The sequence below is a fragment of the Helianthus annuus genome, chromosome 7 (genome assembly GCF_002127325.2).
Source record: "Helianthus annuus cultivar XRQ/B chromosome 7, HanXRQr2.0-SUNRISE, whole genome shotgun sequence".
Lineage (NCBI taxonomy): Eukaryota > Viridiplantae > Streptophyta > Magnoliopsida > Asterales > Asteraceae > Helianthus > Helianthus annuus.
The window spans coordinates 99,688,712-99,713,360 of record NC_035439.2 but is presented as its reverse complement, the minus strand read 5'-3'; the positions used below and the strand labels follow the sequence as shown (position 1 = coordinate 99,713,360).

The window sequence follows — 24,649 nt, the reverse complement described above, 5'->3', positions numbered from 1 at the left end:
CTCCCTTGCAACCGGTAACACGACTTGAATTTCGGGACGAAATTCTTCTAACGGGGGGAGAATGTGACAACTGGTAAAAATAAGGGTAATTCCGTACAACTTAAACACTTGATTTAACGCTTAATTATGTTCGTTACGATTTAATTATTTCATGATTAGGTCGTACAAAGACTAGAAATCATAGGGCATGGTTATATATGTCAAACAACATTAATACAATCGCCATGTCGCGAGAAAACCGCAAACTATGTCCTAATATGTTGGCCAAATGTTGAAAACACTATTCACCTGAACACATTATTCATGCCAGCAAGTTTCGAAAACTGTCGGAACGAGCGACGAAGAGCATGAACGCACTAGGTATATGGAATAAAAATAAAAAAAAACCCCTAACTAGGGGCACCAAATGATAAAGCATATAAACTTTAAAAGAAATGTATATTTATAAGGTGTTCGTTCTGCGCCAAACTATAACAAAATAAAATATCTGCGATACAAAAAAATCAGCATTTTAATGTCCGTAGGACTCGTAAATAATATATTACATCTTAAATAAGCTTGAGGATATCAATGGGATATCCGAAATACAAGCTTCCGGTACTACGCCGCAAAATTCACAATTTCGCCAATTTCGTGCCGACGAACTAGTTAGTGGTATTTTTACCACTCTAATGCCTAAGCTAACAATCTAGTGAACTAGTGAGCCATCTTTTGGCATCAAAAATATTGTCATAACGCTAATGATACAAGAACTTATCTATTTCCCTAAACCCCTAAACAACTATATAATTTATAAGACTTTTTTTATTATGTAAACTTAAAAAAAAAGATAAAAAAAAAAAAAAACAAACTAGACACCCCCATTACGTTCATGTGGTAGACCCCACATGAAATCACCTACACTTGATCATTTGGATAAATAAGTATGGTTGAGGAAGACTTTTGTGAAGTTGCAAGATTATGACCTTTTAAACCATACTTCCATCATTTTTTTTTCATCACCTCCCATCATTCATTTCCCTCAAATTTTGCAACCAAAACCCACCTCCATCTCTCATAATCTCGGCTCAAACACCCCTCTTTAACCTTCAATTCTTTAACCAAAATCAACTATTTTCTAGTGCTTCTACATGGATTTCAAGGGTGCTTGAAGTGTAGCAAGTCTTGGGGAACATTTGGAGCTTATTCTTGGCATCTAGGAGCTTGCCTTCTTGATCTTCTTCATCTAGTTCATCTACTAGATTCTAGCAAAATTGTAAGGCATCATTCCATACTTTTTAAGCTTTTTATAACATATAAAGTATGTTGATCATCTTGAACAAAACAAAATCAAAGATTAAAACCCTAACCTCACCATAAAAGTCTACTAAATAAGAAGTATTATGTGATTGTTATGTCTATTAGTGTTGAATGAGTTGTATGATCTTGTTGATTTTGTTAAAGTAGGTTGATTAGTCATGAGATTTATGATGATCATGTTATTTATTTAGTGTAGTATTTTGTATTAGTGATGATCTTACTATATTAGGCATAAAAATATGATTTAAACAAGTAGATGTTTAAATCTTGAAAGATCATCATCTTCATGGTTCATGAGCTTTACATATAATTTTGATACTTGAAGAATCATGGACTTTAATAGACTTGAAATTTGATTTAATGAACTAGTAAACTTGATTTCTATATATAACAAGTGATATAATCAATGGTTATAAAAACTTCACATAAAAAGTCTTAACACTTTAATAGTTGAAAGTCTTGGGATTTTTAGAGGTTTAAAAGTATAAAAATATATAATCAAGTTGTATTTAAAAGAACTCATTAAAAAGATGAACATAAAGTTTATTAAAACTTTTATAAAAAAAGATATACATGTATGAAGGCTCATGAAGTGTGAAGTGAAATTGTAGAATTTATTCACTTGAAAAATAAGTTTGATGAACTTGGTAAATTGATGATTATTTGGAAGATGAAAAATGATTTTTAAACACGTTTTGAATACATGGGAAAAAGGCCATAGTTTGGGGAAATTATGGAGAAATTTTCTAAAATCTTAATCGCTATTAAAATGGGATTACGGGGTGATTAGCATAGTTAATCGCGATTAGTGATCTTAATTGTGATTAACAACCTTAATTGATATTAGACAAACCCTAATGACAAGGGTTAAGACTTAACCATCCATGAGCTTACTTAAAATACTACAAGTTATTTTTATGATAAAATGGGAAAAATTTATAAGAATAACCATCAATATAATTTTTGGAGAAAATTATATGTATATACTTCAAATACTTTAATTGATGTATAATGTGTGTATAATTATATGTATGTATTAGTATTAGGAATGCATACCAAAATAATACCTACGATACTTGCAAAATATACACTTACACCACGACGAAAACCCCACAAACATTCGAAATTGTAACGACGGTCGCGAACCTTCGCGACTACTTAAAATGTACACTTATAAGATACCATAAAACAAGGCGCGAACATCGGATGACGGGTCTCGAACGACGGTCATCGGACGACACCTTATGCCTTATCGACGAAACGGACGTGTCGACACCTCGAAAGGTTACTACGACGCTCGACAACTTTGACACACAAAAACTATATATATTAACCGGTCGTTACGACAAGTCTAAAAATAAAATAATTTAGACACTTCATATATATTAACGACAATGAATGACCGGAAAATTCAATAAAGAAAATAATGCTAATTGTCATTATAAAAGTTACTAGCATAATTAGTAAAAGATTACTAAAAATGCATGAACATAAATATTGGGCTAGGCCCAATACCTTAAGTACATGGGCAAAGGCCCATTTCCCTAAAATACCTATAAAAGCCCACTTACAATACTAACATGGGCTAGGCCTAATAACTTATAGAACTTGGGCTAGGTCCAAATGCCAAACAATATGGATTAAGCCCAAAACACTAAATTGTGGGCTAAGCCCAAAGTAAAATACATGTATATTTTTATAAATATATATTGTACAAGTACGTTATAAATATGGTATACCTACACGTATAATACGGTATACCTACGCGTATAATACGATATACCTACACGTATAAATACGGTATACGTACACGTATAAAGCGCAAAAATACAAGTATACGTACGGTATATGTATATGTATAAAAGACTCTAGTACATGATGATATACTCACATACACTTGTTGAAGTGTACTCTCTCACTAATGTCGTACACATACGACAACGTATTTCGACGTTAAAAATAAATATTTTCAACGCTTTTATCAATTAAAGATATACACTTATATTTGTGTAACAAATATAAAGTCTCGAATCAAAGTACACCAGGAACAAATGCCAACGTATTATTAAACTACACAAGTGTTCCAAAAACGAAATGAAAATAACAAACGTTCAAGATGAACAACGAGTACAAGGTCTAGGAAAGACCGACGTGTCTAATGAGTAGAACCCTTGTAGGTTGACTCGCATTTACGGAACACGTTGCTAGGATATCTCTCTCAGGAACGCAAAACAGTGAGTTCATGTCCCCCTTTTCTCTTAACTTTTTTCGGATTTATAACTCTCGGGGGTGAAATACATGTTACATATGTTTCAATGGTATGATTTGGCTATGAAATGAACTATTAGATCATGTGAGCATAGGCTGAAACTGAAATGCCAACTCTCATAAGAAACATGGACAAAGGTTAGATCTAACGGGTACGGCCGAGCCCCACTCATGGTCCATTTATGACTACTTAGAGTGCTTTTGTGTCCCAGTCGAGGTGATTCGACAACGGTCAAGGGGATTTGACACAGTCAAGGTGATTTGACACAGTCGAGGTGATTCGACACAGTCGAGGGGATTCGACACAGTCGAGGGGATTCGACACTAATAATAGCCCACTTGGGTTGGGTACTCCCTATGTCTTCACATATATTAATGTCCTTGCAAAACATTAATTGATCTGTTCATAGACGCTTTACATACCTATTTTCAAAGGAATCTCTCAAATGTTTACAAGTTTATTGGTACTCATACAAAACGCATGAACTCGCTCAACTTTTGTTGATGTTTTCAAAATTACATGTATTTCAGGAAACAAGATGGATCTTGGGCGCGGGTGTTGTTTTCAAGATGTAAATTTCAAGTTTAGATGTCATCCACTTTAGTTTGTTTGTAACTTAACTGGAGGTCATGTTGATTGAAACTTAAATGACTTGTGATTGTAATGTTTTGAACTTTTGAATGGATGAACATCATATTAATCATATAGTTGTTTGTTATAATCGAATGCAATGAAAACTGATCAAGTCACACACACACGCTTCCGTAAAAGTCAGGGTGTGACAGGTTGGTATCAGAGCTTCGATTGTAGTGAACTAGGATTCCTTCTCGAGTCTAGTCTACAATCACTAGGATTCTCTCACGAAAACATTTTTACAACAAACAAAAAGATTTTTCATTGCATTTACGAAAGCGCCAAGATCCATGAATCAAACATTTACAAAGGAAAGACAAAAGCAGGGACATTAGTAGGGAGGAGAATACCCCAACTAAAGTGCCACGTGAGGTATAGTCTACGTGAGTTAGACTTGCCAAAGACAAAACGACACCGGAAACAACAAACGAGAGTTATATGTGATATGTTGCATTTATTTGCTTGTATATACTAAGTAACATTATTATTATTCATTGATATATATGCATATACGGGTACGGAATAATTAGTGACGGGAACGAGATCCCTTCAACTTCGAATCCTATTATTATTCTTGACTCGCACAATGAGACTATCGACCTCGCATTTATTGCGGAGCTTATGGCTGATGTAGTTACCAAACGAGGCCCTGAGCTCGAATTCCGTAGAAGATGGCTATTCTTTCCTCTCAAATGAAAAGGTGCCTGACTACGACAGTGACGGCGAGGCGGAGGTGGTAACCTTGGACAACAACCTTATTAGCGGGACGAGGTCCCTGTGGTTATTATGAAACATGATTGACGACACTCTTGTCCAGAAAAGGGAGATGAGATCCTCATCTTGAAGGTGCCCCTCCAACTACTATTGTTAGGAACACTCTTTATTCCTACTTTGACTAGCATTGTGCCATTTCGCGTGTAACGACAACGGACGTTGGCGCGTGGACCATCATAAAGGTCCCATCAATGTCGAAGGTATGAGGATAGTAGTGTCCCCTCTCCGACTGATCAGCTGCTTTGGACGAGAGAAAATTAGGGTGATCATGCAAGACAATTTATTATTACGGGGGCCCACGTAATAACGACTTGTAGTGCATGGGGATCCTGGTGGACTCTACGGGTCAAGCTAATGATCATCACCCATTCAAATTTTCTAAGTTGTTCAAACCTTCATCTAATAGAACACTAACCGAAAGAGTTACTCTAACACTCTATAAAGTAGGATGTCTGTCTTTGCCTACTTCATGCCTAACACTCCAACCCGTACGAGTCGTTTGGGACCCAATATCTAAGCAGGTGAAAATGGCTAACACTCAGAAAAGACTCTCCTCATCCTTCACCTCACATGCACCCTATCACCCACTACCTATATCGCCACCACCAACACCCCTACCAGTAACCCTACACTCTCTATCCCGTAGCACCCCATCGTTTGAGTAGTGCATTCACGCCTTGGAAAACCGCTCTACGGTTGCTACAAGGTACAATTTGGTTCCGAGGAAGAAGCCACGTACCCTCACGACCTTATCTCTACGTTTTCACTATCACCCCTATACGTGGTAGTAATGCACAAACCCCCCCCCCCACTTTTTGGGAAGTATGCCCATTTTGTAAAAAAAAAAAAAAAAAACTAAAGACCTAAGAGGACCAATGTAGAAGGAAAATAACTACTACTTTCGTATTATGGAACTTCTATGACCGATGTGATGTAACCTCGAGTCCATTTTGTTTTTCATCTGTTAAAAACAATGTATCAAGTTGTCGAACATATATGGAAGCTCAGTGGTTGTTTTCTTATTTATACCTTTTGATAATATATGCATGTGATGTTAGATGATTACATGTTTGCTTGTGGTGATGATTGTCTATATACATATATACCCCACAGATAATTATTTGGTGAATGTTCTCTAACCTGCCTAAAACTTCTTGCTAGAAGAAAATGCCGCCCAGACGTGACACATACACTAACACGTTACCAAGGACACAAGCCGAGCTTCAGGAACGCATATCACAGGCAATTGCACAGCACGAGGCCAACCGCTCAGAACACAACGGTGGCACTTTCGGAAATAACCCTCCAACTGGTAATGTTAAATCACCTAAGACACGTTACAAATCTTTTGGATATTTCCAATTGTGTTCTGCCAATGCTCATTCGTGAATTGCGTTACATGTGTTACAGGCTGTACTTATAAGCAATTTCTAGATTGCAAACCCCTAAACTTTGATGGCACGGGAGGTGCCGTCGCTTTTGTTCGCTGGGTTGAAAAGACCGATTCCGTGCTAAGAATGAGCAAATGTGCACCTGAACAGAGAGTCACTTATATTTCGGGGCTGTTTTTGGATGGTGCACTCTCCTGGTGGAACCTCCAAGTTCAAACTCTTGGCGAAACTGCTGCATATACGCTCAGTTGGGATGAGCTTAAGGAATTAATGCGCAAGAAATACTGTTCAAGAGCTGAAATCCAGAAACTGGAAACTGAGTTCTGGAATCTGAAGATGGATGGACCAAAGGTTGCCGAGTATATTCAGCGTTTTCATGATTTATCAAGGGTCGTTCCTTATCTTGTCGAGCCGGAATTCAAGAGAATCGAAAGGTTTATTTGGGGACTTGCGCCTCAAATCCTGAGCATGGTTACTGCCTCAAAGCCTCCAACCATCGTAGAGGCTATCGATTTGAGCGTTACACTTACTGAAGAAGCTCTTCGTATGGGAAAGTTTTCGAAATCTGAGACAAACAAGAAAGAGACTCACGTGGAGTCTTCAGGCAAAAACAAAAGAAAGTTTTCAAATCTGAAGAAAGGCACTCAAGTAATTCATGACCACTCAAATGCAAACAAAAGAAGGGAAGCAAACCCGCCGCGTGGCATGAAAGCTTATGGAGCCACCAATAAGGCCAGTGGAAAGGTTTATCTGGGGACTAAGCCGAGATGTGATGAACGCAAGTTTCACCATGAAGGTCGATGCCTGAGACCTAAGTGTGACAGATGTGGAAAAGAGGGACACAGCAAGGATGCCTGTTGGGCAAGATATCCCAACCAAGGAAGAAACGATAGTTACAACCAAGGCGGAAACAACAATGGTAGAGTTCCAGGTTGCTTCAATTGTGGTGACGTTGGTCACTTTAGAAAAGATTGCCCTAAGAAGAACCAAGCGAGGAGGAGTCTTCGCGATCGGAGCTCGTAAGCGCGCCAGGACCCGAATGTTGTGACGGGTACGTTCCCTATTAACCAACACTATGCATCCATTCTGTGTGATACTGGCACCGACCTTAGTTTTGTATCAATAGAATTTAAGAATACACTTGGCCTAGTTTCAAGTAAGCTAGACGCCTCATATCCTATAGAACTGGTAAATGGAAAGTTAGTTAAAGCAAATGAGGTGATTAAGGGTTGTACTTTGGAACTTGGAGAGCAGGAATTTTCCACTGAACTCCTACCTGTTGATTTGGGAAGTTATGATGTTGTAGTCAGCATGGTTTGGCTATCCAAGAATAGAGTTGAAGTTGTTGGTCATGAGAAAATCATTGCATTCCTTTTGCGAATGATGAAACACTTATAGTACACGGCCTTCATGCAGTTGATGCGAGGACACTGAGCCCCATAAGGTGATGGATTGCGACATCCCACAATGGTCATAAAGGCGTAGAAGTGCCTCCGAAAGGGGTGCATAGCCTTCCTTGCTCATGTTGTCGATAAGGAGACCAAGGAGCCCAAGCTAGAAGACAACCCTGTTGTGAACGAATTTCCAGAAGTCTTTTCCAAAGACTTGCTTGGGCTACCTCCACAACAACGAATGGAGTTTCGGACAGACCTAGTGCCAGGAGCAGCACCAGTGGCGAAGGCACCTTATCGATTAGCTCGTCCGAGATGCAAGAACTATCGACTCAACTGAAAGAGTTGCCAGACAAGAGAATTTATCAAGCCGAGCTTCTTACCCTGGGGAGCTCCAATGTTGTTTGTCAAGAAGAAGGACGAAAATTTTCGTATGTGCTTAGACTACAGGGAGTTAAACAAGCTAACCAATCAAGAATCGGTACCCCTTACCGAGAATTGATGACTTGTTCGACCAATTTTAAAGTTCTAGCTACTACTCCAAGATCGACTTGAGGTCGGGATATCATCAACAGTTGAATGATTACGACTATGAGATTAAGTATCACCTGGATAAGGCGAGCGTTGTAGCAGACGCCTTGAGCCGTAGGGAGTGCGCAAAACCACTAAGGATGCGAGCCTTGGAGATGACCATACAAACGAATTCCGTTACTCGGATTCGTGAGGCTGAGAAAGAGACGCTCAAACCAGAGCACCTACAAGCTGAAGCATTACGTGGAATGGGAGCGCAATCGTTGCCCAAGGAAGATAACATTGTACTCCCTGTAGCGAATTTGGGTTCCATCCTTTGGCGACCTACGGACGATTATTTTGGATGAAGCACACAAGTCAAGGTACTCTATACATCCGGGTTAGGATAAGATGTACCAAGACTTAAAAGAATTTTTGGTGGCCTAATCTTAAAAGCGACATTGCTACTTATGTTGGGAAATGCCTTACATGCGCCAAGGTTAAGGCGGAATATCAAAAGCCTTCAGGTTTGCTACAACAACCTGAAATTCCTGTTTGAAAATGGGAAAAAAAAATCTCGATAGGCTTCATTACTAAGTTACCCCGAACCACAAGAGGCCATGATATGATTTGGGTAATTGTAGATCGACTTACAAAGTCCGCGCATTTCCTATCGATCAGTGAAAAGATAGCACTAAGACATTGGCTGTAATATATCTCAAGGAAATTGTGGCACGACATGGAGTGCTTGTTTCTATTATATCGAACCGAGATGGTCGGTTCGTGTCAAGAATATGGCAATCATTCCAAAAGGCCTTTGGATCTCAACTGAATCTTAGTACGACCTTTCACCCTCAGACGGACGACCAGAGTGAGAGAACGATACAGACTTTGGAAGACATGTTACGTGCTTATGTGATGGCCTTGGTGGAAGTTTGGATACTCACTTGCCCTTAGTGGGGTTCTCATATAATAATAGTTATCACACTAGCATCCAAGCCGCCCCGTTTGAGGCTTTATATGGATGGAAATGTCGGTCACCGCTATGTTGGGCGGAGATCGGAGACAAGTAACCCATTGGTCCGGAATTAGTTCAGGAAACTACGGACAAATTTTTTTTCAGATACGAAACCGTATCAAGGCGGCTCGTGACAGACAAAAGAGCTACGCCGAAAAACGACGCAAACCATTATCCTTCGAGGTCGGAGACAAGGTTTTGTTGAAAGTCTCGCCTTGGAAGGGCGTAGCCAGATTCGGTAAGCATGGGAAGTTGAACTCACGTTATATTGGACCTTTCGAGATATTAGCGAAAATTTGAATGGTGGCATACAATTTGAAGCTGCCAGATGAACTCAGTGGTGTACATGACACTTTTCATGTGTCAAACTTAAAGAAAAGCCGTACTCAAGAGACGGTTGTCATCCCAGCGGACGAGATATACGTTTACAAAAAAAAAACTGATGAGATTACGGACTGGAAAGTCCATAAAAACACGGAGGAGTCGTAGGAAGTTGGTTAAAGTTCGCTGAAACTCGCGTCACCGTCCCTAGTATACGTGGGAACGTGAGGATCAAATAAAAGCCAAGTAAGACTCCCTTGCAACCGGTAACACGACTTGAATTTCGGGACGAAATTCTTCTAACGGGGGGAGAATGTGACAACTGGTAAAAATAAGGGTAATTCCGTACAACTTAAACACTTGATTTAACGCTTAATTATGTTCGTTACGATTTAATTATTTCATGATTAGGTCGTACAAAGACTAGAAATCATAGGGCATGGCTATATATGTCAAACAACAATAATACAATCGCCATGTCGCGAGAAAACCGCAAACTATGTCCTAATATGTTGGCCAAATGTTGAAAACACTATTCACCTGAACACATTATTCATGCCAGCAAGTTTCGAAAACTGTCGGAACGAGCGACGAAGGGCATGAACGCACTAGGTATATGGAATACAAATAAAAAAAACCCCTAACTAGGGGCACCAAATGATAAAGCATATAAACTTTAAAAGAAATGTATATTTATAAGGTGTTCGTTCTGCGCCAAACTATAACAAAATAAAATATATGCGATACAAAAAAAATCAGCATTTTAATGTCCGTAGGACTCGTAAATAATATATTACATCTTAAATAAGCTTGAGGATATCAATGGGATATCCGAAATACAAGCTTCCGGTACTACGCCGCAAAATTCACAATTTCGCCAATTTCGTGCCGACGAACTAGTTAGTGGTATTTTTACCACTCTAATGCCTAAGCTAACAATCTAGTGAACTAGTGAGCCATCTTTTGGCATCAAAAATATTGTCATAACGCTAATGATACAAGAACTTATCTATTTCCCTAAACCCCTAAACAACTATATAATTTATAAGACTTTTTTTATTATGTAAACTTAAAAAAAAAAAAGATAAAAAAAAAACAAACTAGACACCCCCATTACGTTCATGTGGTAGACCCCACATGAAATCACCTACACTTGATCATTTGGATAAATAAGTATGGTTGAGGAAGACTTTTGTGAAGTTGCAAGATTATGACCTTTTAAACCATACTTCCATCATTTTTTTTTCATCACCTCCCATCATTCATTTCCCTCAAATTTTGCAACCAAAACCCACCTCCATCTCTCATAATCTCGGCTCAAACACCCCTCTTTAACCTTCAATTCTTTAACCAAAATCAACTATTTTCTAGTGCTTCTACATGGATTTCAAGGGTGCTTGAAGTGTAGCAAGTCTTGGGGAACATTTGGAGCTTATTCTTGGCATCTAGGAGCTTGCCTTCTTGATCTTCTTCATCTAGTTCATCTACTAGATTCTAGCAAAATTGTAAGGCATCATTCCATACTTTTTAAGCTTTTTATAACATATAAAGTATGTTGATCATCTTGAACAAAACAAAATCAAAGATGAAAACCCTAACCTCACCATAAAAGTCTACTAAATAAGAAGTATTATGTGATTGTTATGTCTATTAGTGTTGAATGAGTTGTATGATCTTGTTGATTTTGTTAAAGTAGGTTGATTAGTCATGAGATTTATGATGATCATGTTATTTATTTAGTGTAGTATTTTGTATTAGTGATGATCTTACTATATTAGGCATAAAAATATGATTTAAACAAGTAGATGTTTAAATCTTGAAAGATCATATCTTCATGGTTCATGAGCTTTACATATAATTTTGATACTTGAAGAATCATGGACTTTAATAGACTTGAAATTTGATTTAATGAACTAGTAAACTTGATTTCTATATATAACAAGTGATATAATCAATGGTTATAAAAACTTCACATAAAAAGTCTTAACACTTTAATAGTTGAAAGTCTTGGGATTTTTAGAGGTTTAAAAGTATAAAAATATATAATCAAGTTGTATTTAAAAGAACTCATTAAAAAGATGAACATAAAGTTTATTAAAACTTTTATAAAAAAAGATATACATGTATGAAGGCTCATGAAGTGTGAAGTGAAATTGTAGAATTTATTCACTTGAAAAATAAGTTTGATGAACTTGGTAAATTGATGATTATTTGGAAGATGAAAAATGATTTTTAAACACGTTTTGAATACATGGGAAAAAGGCCATAGTTTGGGGAAATTATGGAGAAATTTTCTAAAATCTTAATCGCTATTAAAATGGGATTACGGGGTGATTAGCATAGTTAATCGCGATTAGTGATCTTAATTGTGATTAACAACCTTAATTGATATTAGACAAACCCTAATGACAAGGGTTAAGACTTAACCATCCATGAGCTTACTTAAAATACTACAAGTTATTTTTATGATAAAATGGGAAAAATTTATAAGAATAACCATCAATATAATTTTTGGAGAAAATTATATGTATATACTTCAAATACTTTAATTGATGTATAATGTGTGTATAATTATGTGTATGTATTAGTATTAGGAATGCATACCAAAATAATACCTACGATACTTGCAAAATATACACTTACACCACGACGAAAACCCCACAAACATTCGAAATTGTAACGACGGTCGCGAACCTTCGCGACTACTTAAAATGTACACTTATAAGATACCATAAAACAAGGCGCGAACATCGGATGACGGGTCTCGAACGACGGTCATCGGACGACACCTTATGCCTTATCGACGAAACGGACGTGTCGACACCTCGAAAGGTTACTACGACGCTCGACAACTTTGACAGACAAAAACTATATATATTAACCGGTCGTTACGACAAGTCTAAAAATAAAATAATTTAGACACTTCATATATATTAACGACAATGAATGACCGGAAAATTCAATAAAGAAAATAATGCTAATTGTCATTATAAAAGTTACTAGCATAATTAGTAAAAGATTACTAAAAATGCATGAACATAAATATTGGGCTAGGCCCAATACCTTAAGTACATGGGCAAAGGCCCATTTCCCTAAAATACCTATAAAAGCCCACTTACAATACTAACATGGGCTAGGCCTAATAACTTATAGAACTTGGGCTAGGTCCAAATGCCAAACAATATGGATTAAGCCCAAAACACTAAATTGTGGGCTAAGCCCAAAGTAAAATACATGTATATTTTTATAAATATATATTGTACAAGTACGTTATAAATATGGTATACCTACACGTATAATACGGTATACCTACGCGTATAATACGATATACCTACACGTATAAATACGGTATACGTACACGTATAAAGCGCAAAAATACAAGTATACGTACGGTATATGTATATGTATAAAAGACTCTAGTACATGATGATATACTCACATACACTTGTTGAAGTGTACTCTCTCACTAATGTCGTACACATACGACAACGTATTTCGACGTTAAAAATAAATATTTTCAACGCTTTTATCAATTAAAGATATACACTTATATTTGTGTAACAAATATAAAGTCTCGAATCAAAGTACACCAGGAACAAATGCCAACGTATTATTAAACTACACAAGTGTTCCAAAAACGAAATGAAAATAACAAACGTTCAAGATGAACAACGAGTACAAGGTCTAGGAAAGACCGACGTGTCTAATGAGTAGAACCCTTGTAGGTTGACTCGCATTTACGGAACACGTTGCTAGGATATCTCTCTCAGGAACGCAAAACAGTGAGTTCATGTCCCCCTTTTCTCTTAACTTTTTTCGGATTTATAACTCTCGGGGGTGAAATACATGTTACATATGTTTCAATGGTATGATTTGGCTATGAAATGAACTATTAGATCATGTGAGCATAGGCTGAAACTGAAATGCCAACTCTCATAAGAAACATGGACAAAGGTTAGATCTAACGGGTACGGCCGAGCCCCACTCATGGTCCATTTATGACTACTTAGAGTGCTTTTGTGTCCCAGTCGAGGTGACTCGACAACGGTCAAGGGGATTTGACACAGTCAAGGTGATTTGACACAGTCGAGGTGATTCGACACAGTCGAGGGGATTCGACACAGTCGAGGGGATTCGACACTAATAATAGCCCACTTGGGTTGGGTACTCCCTATGTCTTCACATATATTAATGTCCTTGCAAAACATTAATTGATCTGTTCATAGACGCTTTACATACCTATTTTCAAAGGAATCTCTCAAATGTTTACAAGTTTATTGGTACTCATACAAAACGCATGAACTCGCTCAACTTTTGTTGATGTTTTCAAAATTACATGTATTTCAGGAAACAAGATGGATCTTGGGCGCGGGTGTTGTTTTCAAGATGTAAATTTCAAGTTTAGGTGTCATCCACTTTAGTTTGTTTGTAACTTAACTGGAGGTCATGTTGATTGAAACTTAAATGACTTGTGATTGTAATGTTTTGAACTTTTGAATGGATGAACATCATATTAATCATATAGTTGTTTGTTATAATCGAATGCAATGAAAACTGATCAAGTCACACACACACGCTTCCGTAAAAGTCAGGGTGTGACAATAATCATCAATATCCATGAGTTTAGGCGGTTTCTGGGACGTTCCGGTTTCATTTTCAATCAAAGCATTCTGAGTCATTGTGATCGGGCTAGCAAAGGCGTTATAAAATTCGTTGTCCATTGATCAAGGTTCAAAGTTCACAAAATTTCCAAGTTTAGACAGAATGTCCCTTGAAGCGAAACTGTTCAGAAAAGCGAACCAGAAAAGCGAACCAGAAAAGCGAAACCACTTTGTTCAAATAAGCAAACCACACAAGCGGAACCTTAAGTGTTCAAATAAGCGGACCACACAAGCGGAACCTTAAATGTTCAAATAAGCGGACCACAAGTTATCTGTTCAAGCGAAACACTTGAGCGGAACTACAACAAAGTGTCTTTGAAGCGGACCCTTTGAAGCGGAACTATCAGAACTTGTCCGAATAAGCGGACCTAAATTGCACAGATAAGCGGAACTAGGTGCTATTTGGAGCGAAACCACCTGTACCTTGAAGCGAAACTGGCTGCTGTGGTGACACTGAAGCGAAACTAACTTGTTCCTTGAAGCGGAACTACCCTGTCACTGAAGTGGAACTACCTGCTGATGTCATTTTTGAACATGCACGCATAAGCGAACCCTCTAAAATCTTAAGTTCTAGGTTGATTTTAGATCTGAAACTTTCAAGGGTTTACTAATACATGATTCCGAGTGTAGTGTGTGATTTTGAGCTGATTTTACCGTGAAAAATTTTGAAATTTTAAAGAAAGTGTAGAAAAATAGATGAAATGCAGCTAAAATGGCAAGAACTCCTCCTCCTGAGCTCTGATACCAATTGTAGGATCGCGTTCGGCCCTGTTTGAGTCGATCAGAAGAATTCCTCTCCAAAACAAGAGGCGGAAACTAATGTTTTGGTGCGATTTCAGCTGGATTCACTTTAATATTGCTGTTGTATTGATCAATAACACGAGTACACGTTCTGACAGCACTTCGGCAGCACTTCGTGGCTCACCGGAAGAATACAATGTTCACAGTTCCGCTTAAATTATCACCTTATATAGGTGAGGTGGTTCCGCTTATACGGACATGTTCGTATAAGCGGACCTACATCAATGCCGTTCAAGCGAAACTATCATGACCATTCAAGCGGACCTATTAGACTATGACACATAAGCGAAACCTAGACTATGCTCTATAAGCGAAACCTATACAATCACATATTTCTAGGATTTCGTGCCATGTCTAACCTATACAACACTAAGACTCGATGTAAGACGTAGTACACCAACACATTTAATGCGATCAGAGCTTCAATTCTTCTCTCTCAATATATAGAGTCCCGTCTTTCAAAATTCAAATCCAAACCCAAACTCTTCATTCCTCCCAAAATCTAAAAATAGAATAGAATGCGTGTAACATACGATGATCTGTGGACTGAGTGCAGATGGAGGGATCGGATGGCGTGCCGATAGATCTGTTTATGTCGAAGACGAACCTACCTCGCTTTGTATTACTATTTATTCTTTGATTTCATAATAAACCTTCATGTGTTGATTGATTAGGATTATTGTAATCATGTTTGATTTTAGTTCATGTTAAACCTTAATATTTGTCTTCGATTTCACAATAAAACTGATATGCTTACATAGGAAATAACATTCCAATCTCTAGGGCTTAATCGCCTGAAGTCCTGAACAACAAATCTTGAAAAAAATGGATGGTTCATCCCAAAGTCAGTGATGACCAGGTTTGACTTAATTGATCTACCTAATCCCCTCAAATTCATCTTTTTTATGATATGATTTATGGTAGTCAGACACACTATGTTTGTGTAATTGTTGTGCACACCAACTGTTTGTAGAAACTATAGGTTCTATCACGGAGAGAAGGAGCAGTGGTTATCGTGAAAAATTCATAGGAAGATTCTTCCGTAATAAGTGGTGTTGCTTATAAGCTACCACCAAGCCACAACCTCTCTCTCTCTCTATAAATTCCATATAAAGATGAGAACTAACAGCAGCTGAATTTTACAGTCAGTGATGTCTTCATCTCCACATATCTCTGATTCACTCAACACGTTTATGTACGTGTTCGTATCCTGTCATGTGATAGCGAGAGCATAATTATTGTGCATTGTACTGCGTGTGTTGATGAAAGTGTGATGAGTTTATGAAACAATTCAGTTTACTATTGGAATAATTGTTGATTATGTAATTTGTGATCCTGTGTGTTTATTTAATACTAGAGATCTCTCTATAAAAGTTTTCTAGGGCTCCAAATTGACATTGAGACTGTGGTTCTGTTATTGATGATTGAGTTTTAATTTGTTAGGTTTAGAAGATGAAAGGATATATATAATCTGAGTTCACTTGTGTAGCTGTGTCTCTGTTCTTTTATTAGAAGAGATATTGTTTTTGTTTAGAGGTTAAAGTTGTGGATTTGTTAGAAGATACTATAATACATATGTCATATGTGGAACTACACTAAACGTAAGGATCGCTGCTACGTAGATCTAGAATTTTTGGGGCTCCAAATTGACAGTGAGACTGTGGTTATGTTATTGATTATTGAGTTCTAATTTGTTAGATTAAGAAGATGAAAGGATATATATAATCTGAGTTCACTTGTGTAGTTGTGTCTCTGTTCTTGATTACAGGTAATTTAGTCTAGAAGAAACGACGAAGGAGGAACTGCAATAAACGACCATCGCCGACCTGACTTGATTACAGGTAATTTAGTCTGGAAGAAAATGAAGTGACTGATTAGGGAAAAAATTAGTTTTGATTATAGTTTTGAAATCAGTTTTTCTAAATAATTTGTTTATTGTTGTGTTGATACCCATGAAGGAGATTTTGAGAAGAGCTATTGGTTTTCATATTACCTCTTTGAACCATTAGAGGGTTGCTTAAGAGCAGATGAGTCACATATCAACGGCGGATTTAGCTAGGATCCAACAACAGGTCAGTAATTACTTTCATTATTTAAGTGATTTATCGTTTAATACAGAAACGAATATTTAATTAGGTTTTGAAGAATTTGATGTAGAATATAATAAAATATAGAAGCAATTTTGAATGATGTGATTGTTTTTTAGTATATCCTAAGCGACCAGATACCTTTTAGATTACGATTTTAGGTTGGTATTGTTTATGGTGTACCTTATCCTACGAGATTTGCCGAGTCAAAGGCCTGATCATTGAATATTATCGTACGAGGTTTGCGGCCTGATCAACACTTCACAAAAACAGAGTTATTACTTCAACCATAATTCAAAAGAATGCCGTCATTTACCACAACTCCGAGAAGCTCTGCTTATTTCTCTGCTCTGACACAAGAGACCGATAAAAAGCTTCAAAAGGTTTGTGTATATTATTTCAATTTGAATTGTTAGTGATGATTTTTTTGAATAAATAGGCCTTAGGTTTTGATCGGTTTATTTGAATTTAAATTTGTGAATTGAATGTTTTTGTTTTGTGAATTTTGTTTAGGTGATAGCTTTACCGAATCAGAGACGCGATTTCTTACAAGCATTGTTTCCTGATATAGCTTTGGAAGTTGATGATCGAGCTAGAGGTAATTAAGAAGTTTTGATGATCATTTTTTACGAATGAATTTATAGATTTATGATGTTTATGATGTTTTGATGATGATTTAGAGGAATGTAAAACTGTATGGTAAGAATTTGAGGCAGCAAACGCAGCAGTGCATGCTGCTGCTGCCATCAATCATTGCAGAAACGTCTGGAAAGTCGAAAGAATTCTGGTTTGTTTTCCGATGATGTAGCGAAGCTAGCGTCTTCAGCTGTCTCAATAGCAACTGCTTCTTCTGTTGCTAAAGTGGCTGCAACTGCTGCTAAAATCGCATCAGACGTTGCAAAACAAGCAAGATTGATGGCTGACGAAGTTTTTTATCAAAAAGATTAGGTTTAAACACTATTGGGTTAAAAAAAAGTGTTTTAACCCGAGAAAAAGTGAAACCACCGTTTTGGGTTAAAACAGTGTTTTGAAACCACTTTTGGGTTAAAACAGTGTTTGAAAGCACTGTTGGTTAAAACAGTGTTCGAAACCACTGTTAGGTTAAAATAGTGTTGTTAAAACAGTGTTTGAAACCACTATTGGGTTAAAACAGTGTTTGAAACCACTGTTGGGTTAAAACAGTGTTTGAAGCCACTGTTCGAGCTGCTACTTTACTAATTATTTAGACGCCTCTTTGTTTTTCCTACAGGTATCTGTGCATATATTAACAAAATTGCAGTTCTTTTACACTATTTACATAGTAATCTTTAGATTTGCATAATTCATGTTTTGATTTATAAATTATGCATAAGAGCTCTAATGTGCAGCTTAAGGAAAGCTTTTTAACAATTTCAGGTACTTTTCATGTTCTTGCAGCCACTCCTCAACAACACCATCAATCCAAACTTATTCATGTACGTCATCTACATACTGTGAATCTATTGTTGCTCTCCAAATATTGATTTTTGTATATTAATTTTTGTGTAGCAATTTGCTACTAAATTACAAGTTAAGAACCATGGAGATACAATGCCTGTATTTTAAGAAAAACATCATGAAAGATGTTCTTCAAGGGCTAGAACAGGCAAGGAATATAAATGTCTATATATAATGATTACCGGTACAGAAATTCGCCAAATACGGTTACCAGTACAAAAAATATTTGGTACGGTACACCGTACCGGTATTTGAAGGTAAAATACCGGTACTGTACTGAAAGTACCGGTACCAAAAAAAACGCAAAAAAGTGGGTGCCGATTAGGTATCGAAAAAATTGGTACGGAAAATTTAGTATCGGTACCGGTACCAAGTCCTATATGCTCATCCTTTATTATAATCAGAGTTTCATTTAATGAAAGTTGGTACAGGTAAATTTTTAGTCGTCAAAATGTCACGAACTGGAATTACCATCATTCGTGCAGTTTTAGTCTTAATCACAGTACTTTACTTAACTGATGTATCTTATAGCTAACTCTAAAAGCAGATTGCGAAACACAAACATACAAACTGGAAGTAGCAAGTCAGTATGTCTTTCTAAATTACCTGTTGATTTGGTCCGTAGGTAGTGCTTCTTGGTCAAACAACCATGGTTGATCGTAGCTCATCTTTATAAAATCTTTCCCGGGTGAAAAGCAAGATTCAATGATCATGATCAGGTAATGATTTCTGCATCACCCATGTCTTCAAGTTTGCTAATCTTTCATTTAAATGGTTGTATTTAGCTGTTAATTAAGCTTTCTGGGGAAATTATTGAAACTTTAAGGTGGAAGATGAGATCTGTGGATCACCAATGGTTTTGAAGCTGTGTCCTTTGGATTTTGATCATTGTACGCCTGTGGAATACAGGTTTGTGCTGAGGGCTAATTTTTCTATGTCCCCCCTTGATAAGAACTAGAGCAACTGAGAAGGATGGAGTCTCGGATGGTGGGATTAGAGCTCTGCGGGTGGGCATTGTTATCAAAGATGATGGAATGTCCTGCAGCAAGAATGAGTTGTGCTGTCAGTGCTTAGGTGATGAAGTATTCGAGGGGTAAAAGTACGATTCGCGACAAAGATTTTAGGAAGTCCCTTTAATACAACTGTATGTACATCTTCCTCTCTGCTATTAATTATTGTTAGTCATGGTGAATTATATTGTAACTTATCATGCTCAAAAAAGTTTGTTGTTAGAATTCATATAATCTATACACTAGTCTAAAATACAATTTTTGAGAATGGACAATAAATTGCATTATGTGTCTAAAATACAATCATTTGTCTTTCAGTTGAGAAGATTTTTAAACAACACTTTTGGAAAGTTCACAAGGTTATTGGCTACCTGTTCATACTCATCTTAGCACCTATCCTCTTAAGCATTGAGGAAGGGTTAAGAAATGTTTAAACTTGCATATTCATCCGATCTCATCACTAAACATGAGCCGAGCAATCATCCTAGAGAAAAGACTTGAAAGCAACAACCCATAGATAGTACTGTATACATATAGGTATTCAATTCATTTTTTTTTTTTTTGTTAATTGTGTGATTTTAGATGTGAATTTGAGCAACTATGAGGAACGGTACCTGTGGATTACTATAATATTATTTAGTAGCATATATTAAAACTTCTAAAACTGCCTGTGTTTAATAAAATGTGTTATGCATGGTTTTCTAAGAACCACCCGTGTTTGCACACGGGTCTTACCGCTAGTTATATTATATGTATGATAATATTTACACACAAAGTCATTTTTGCCTAAGAAAGCTAAGAAACAATCTTACCCATCAAATTTAATGATCAATGATGATCGAGATCAAAGTGTAGGAATAATATGGTTGACAGGTATTTTTGGATAGTCTCTTTTAATGACATTTTTCTAGTTCCCCTACTTTTTTGAAACATAGATAACTCTTTATATACTATACTGTTATTATTTAAAAAAAAGTTAACCATAAAAACAAATATTTTTCTCTTTAATTTGAGTATAATATTGAAATATTTAAAAAACGATAATTTTTGTAAAACTGTACTAAATTTCTGTAAACATAATATAAAATTTTCAGTACCACACCAAAATCCAATACAATACCTAAATCCAGTAAAAGAAAAGAGAAAAAAATCAACTATAGTATAAAATATCCAATACAATACATGAATTCAGTGCAATACAAAAAAAAAAAAAAAAAAAAAAAAAGAAAAGAAAAAAAAATCCAATGCATAATACCAGAATCAAATACTTTAGTAATCTAATTCGGTACATAATACCAAAATTAATGCATCACTAAAAATCCAACACAATCCAGTACATTCATGCCTCTTCCCTCAAACGCATCGACAACAATAATAATACAACACACAACAACCCATCACATCCACCAAATAAAAATATTATTGAATTATGAATTCCAGCACAGAATTAAGAACTCCAGCACATAAAAAACACTTGATTTAAAGATCCACTACATAAAATACTTGATGTAAATATCTAGTACATCCATCATTTGCTCATTTTAGTAGATTCACCAAATAAGTGATAGGGAATAAAAAAGAACTGGTTGTACATTAGACCACAATATATTGAAAATAATGACATCACGGCTGCCAAATAAGTTCTCCACAAAGATATATACACTATTAGATTAGAAACTCGTCTATTATAAAGGGTTGAATTAGTGAAATAGTAAATGGCTATAAACAACCGGAAACATAAAGGAAATCGTTGAGAAAAAATATTAAACAAACAAAAAAGAAGCAGAAAAACTATGATTTAGTATTATTATATTTAATATGAGAGAGAAGCGTAAAAATATGATTTAATATTATTATTTAATTGGAGAGAGTGGAAGGAAAATAAGGTAAGAGAGGAGTCACCAGAAAGTAACACGTGTAGTCGTATACACAAAGATTTTCATTTATTATATAGAATATAGATATAAATAAATAGATATATGTATATAAATTATGCTAGTAATATACACATGTTGATGCAAGGTGAAGGGTACGGGTGTAAGAGAAACCTTGTTTCAACAAAAACTAGTGAGCTCATGGGTGAAATGTTCATGGCTAGGTGGTTTATAAAGAGTATTTGCGTCGAGCACTGCTTGGTTTTCATCCCTAAAAGATATTCTTCGGATGTCATTTTATTATGTGGTTGAAACGTTAACGTACGTATTCTTTCTTTACTTGTATCTTCTTCTTTATTTTGTTGCTTTGACAATGACTATTAAGTATTTTTAAACTTTATTTTGTTGCCTTGACAATGACTATTAATTTTAATATTTTGTTTACAATTAAAAAATGATTTGATGAATATAACCGCATAAATAAACCTACATGTATTACTAATGCTTTGTCGTAACAAAGAGCATGATAACCAAAAGTAATAAACTTCATTGTTTGTCCAGAATCTGGATCTCAACAATATGACATCAATATAAACTCGTTTGAATGGTGGAAACAAACAAACAAGATGATTCAATAAACTAATAGAACACGAGAATTGATGAACACTGAATATAAAAAATCGAATACTTGCATACAATATATGAATTCGTCTGATACAAGGAAACCCTAACAATGCCTTGGATGTTCAACCTATAATTTGTAATCAGGTCACATCATATAGGAAACCAAGTAACCTTATTAGATACCCAAGCCTGCATACAAAACCGAAACCAAAAGCCCATGTCGAGATCCAAACAGTTGATCTCGAGATTCACTAATCTATCTAACCAAGCTCATACAATAATACATAAACCTCTAGGTCCTAACAATCTTCCCATAGGTTTATGCTATTATTGATTCTGAGTAGATGGACCTTGGTTGACATCACCACTAACCAGTCTTGCAGTATCAGTTCCACCAACACACAGTCTTGATGCTTTGATGGAAGCTACCTTAGTCCACATCTTAGCACAAACTTAATAATGCTCTGTAGACCTTATTTGACTTCGAGATAGAACATCTTGATCTTCTCTGTGAAAGCTAATCAAGTCATTTGGATCTGCAATCATATACGTTGCATCTTCACAAACAAGTATCGCCTCTGTCATCTACACATCGTACATCTGGAACTTAAATTTCTTTAAACAACCATGTGGAAACTTCTTAGGTTGTGAAACAGTTTTCTCCTTCCTTGTTGAAACCCGCATCATTGTCTTCAAAGGTTTGCCAATCTTTGGATCCCTAACTCCAGGAGCTTTCTTCAAATAAGACTGAGCAGTCTTCATAGTTGGAAATCTGGCTTTAAGTTCACATTCCAATTTTCTAAAGAATGCCCAACCCTATCCATCATCTTCCATATCAGCATATATGGAGCTTTTATCAACTAAGTCAGATCCACTTGAGTTAAAGACTCAAAAGCAGCTGGTGTCGTGCGATACTCAACTTCTTTGTTAGCTCTTGTAATGTCGCAACCCCCGTCCCCTAATCACCCGGGAAGGGGCGGCCGCGAGATTAGATTCAGTGGTATCGGTGTTTATCAGTTTGGTAGCAGAATTTACATCAGGACCGTAGTTAGGAAATATTTTATCAGAGTAAAATACCACACTTTTATAATATTAAACACATGGGAAATTCCCAAGTTTCCATTACAAACAGTTTATAGGAATAAATCCTATTTTATTTAAATAAAAACATCTTCTTTATTTAGGTAACTTTTATAGCCACTTTTCCAAGCCTTCAGTGATGTCCAGCTGGCTTCTATTTGGCTTTCACATTTTGTTGCCTGAAACGCGTTTAAAAACATTTTATTAGTGGGAAATACTGGTGAGTGAATCCCAATTTAATCAAGATAGATAAAACCGTTTACATCATTGAGGGCGATCTCGCAATTACATTTGTTTATTTTTCTACTTTAATTACCACCCACGGTACTGTTAACCCGACTTGTGGTCATGTTACTACTCACAGTGTAGTAACAAATCTTGTATACAAAATTGATATGCGCAAAATGCAATATATAAATTATATCATAAATGGCATAAAACTAACCCTTTTTTAGTACTAATTTTGGAAAAAGTGTGCTTTTGTCTTCCTTTTGTATTTTCAGGATTAAATGAGCTCAAATTAACAAAAGAAGCAAAAAGACAGCAAAATCTAACATAAATACAAGAAAAGGAACAAAAGTGGAATGCCCGACCCCTCAACAGCATCTTCCCAAGCAAAACCAAGGACACAGAAGACTGAACACGCCCCGTGCACAGCGAGCACGGGGCCGTGCCCAAGAAGCAGCAGAAAAGACAAACCTTTAGAAGCTTCTATTGCCCACCACGGGGCCGTGCCCAGCGGATACGGGGGCGTGGTCAGACTCCTGCAGGCGCATTTATTGTAATTGCGAATTACAATTAATGAGGAGAGAGACAAGGATGGACACGGGGCCGTGCCCGAGCTTCTGTTCAGCCTATAAATAGGAGTGCTTGGAGACATTTCAACTCATCCCTTGGCACACCACCTCTCTCACACTTCACCCACCACCCACCACCACCATAACACCATCATCCACCACCATCATCCATTGTCCATCATAGAGTGTGTGAGTCGTCTCGGGATCCAAGATTGATCGTAAGAGTTCTTGACAATCAAAGGCCATGTTTGCCTAAGTCTCTTACATCACTTGGTGAAGACAAGTGTTTAGTGTAATACTTTTTATTTTTAATCTTTTGCACTTTTTAATTGGTTTTGTATTAATGACTTTAATTACTAGTTTCTTATGTTGAAGGTGATTCTTCCTTATCGTTTGTCCGTGGTGTCTTGGCATTATTTTACTGTCTATATAAAATAAAAGATTGTCACCATTCATATCTCCACGGTCTATATGGAGGTATGTTGGCTACCTGGTCAGGGGTTTAGGGAACGGTTTGGTAAGAGTCTTGGCGTTGTTCAGCGTTTAGAGATCCTGCAAGGGACCTGGGTCAAATTTAGTAGGACCTCCTTCAATACCCAAAGGTATTGGATGGCGGGGGTCCAAACTCTTTGA

At 36.6% G+C, this 24,649-nt stretch overlaps 1 protein-coding gene and 2 long non-coding RNA genes across 9 annotated transcripts; all 3 read left to right on the top strand.

The window, feature by feature from the left end:
- The first annotated feature begins 956 nt into the window (after positions 1–956).
- On the top strand, positions 957–4,286 carry LOC110866354. The gene is made up of 3 exons (XR_002551358.2): positions 957–1,255; positions 3,477–3,533; positions 4,099–4,286. It is a non-coding gene; the product is annotated as an uncharacterized LOC110866354 (long non-coding RNA).
- Positions 4,287–6,630: 2,344 nt separating this feature from the next.
- Positions 6,631–14,141, top strand: LOC118480141. 3 transcript variants are annotated; one of them, XR_004861776.1, is made up of 3 exons: positions 10,828–11,111; positions 13,332–13,388; positions 13,954–14,141. XR_004861776.1 is itself a non-coding variant. In XM_035974848.1 (2 exons), the coding sequence occupies exon 1, from the start codon at positions 6,637–6,639 to the stop codon at positions 7,387–7,389; it is 753 nt and encodes a 250-aa protein (XP_035830741.1). In that variant the 5' UTR covers positions 6,631–6,636; the 3' UTR covers positions 7,390–7,417; positions 13,954–14,141. The 3 variants fall into 3 exon arrangements, 1 of the variants encoding a protein (XP_035830741.1); XM_035974848.1 differs by lacking the exons at positions 10,828–11,111; positions 13,332–13,388 and adding an exon at positions 6,631–7,417; XR_004861777.1 differs by lacking the exon at positions 13,332–13,388 and having other exon boundaries at positions 10,821–11,111.
- Positions 14,142–15,668: 1,527 nt separating this feature from the next.
- LOC110868126 lies at positions 15,669–20,305 on the top strand. 5 transcript variants are annotated; one of them, XR_004861779.1, is made up of 10 exons: positions 15,683–15,927; positions 16,042–16,263; positions 16,837–16,909; positions 17,027–17,140; positions 17,304–17,538; positions 17,669–17,753; positions 18,551–18,609; positions 19,257–19,350; positions 19,458–19,775; positions 19,960–20,305. It is a non-coding gene; the product is annotated as an uncharacterized LOC110868126 (long non-coding RNA). The 5 variants fall into 5 exon arrangements; XR_004861781.1 differs by having other exon boundaries at positions 15,669–15,927; positions 17,027–17,538; positions 19,541–19,775; XR_004861778.1 differs by having other exon boundaries at positions 15,680–15,927; positions 17,027–17,538.
- Positions 20,306–24,649: the final 4,344 nt, after the last annotated feature.

Coding starts and splice junctions, on each gene's coding strand:
- LOC118480141 (XM_035974848.1), top strand. CDS start 6,637: ATGCGCAAGAAATACTGTTCAAGAGCTGAAATCCAGAAACTGGAAACT.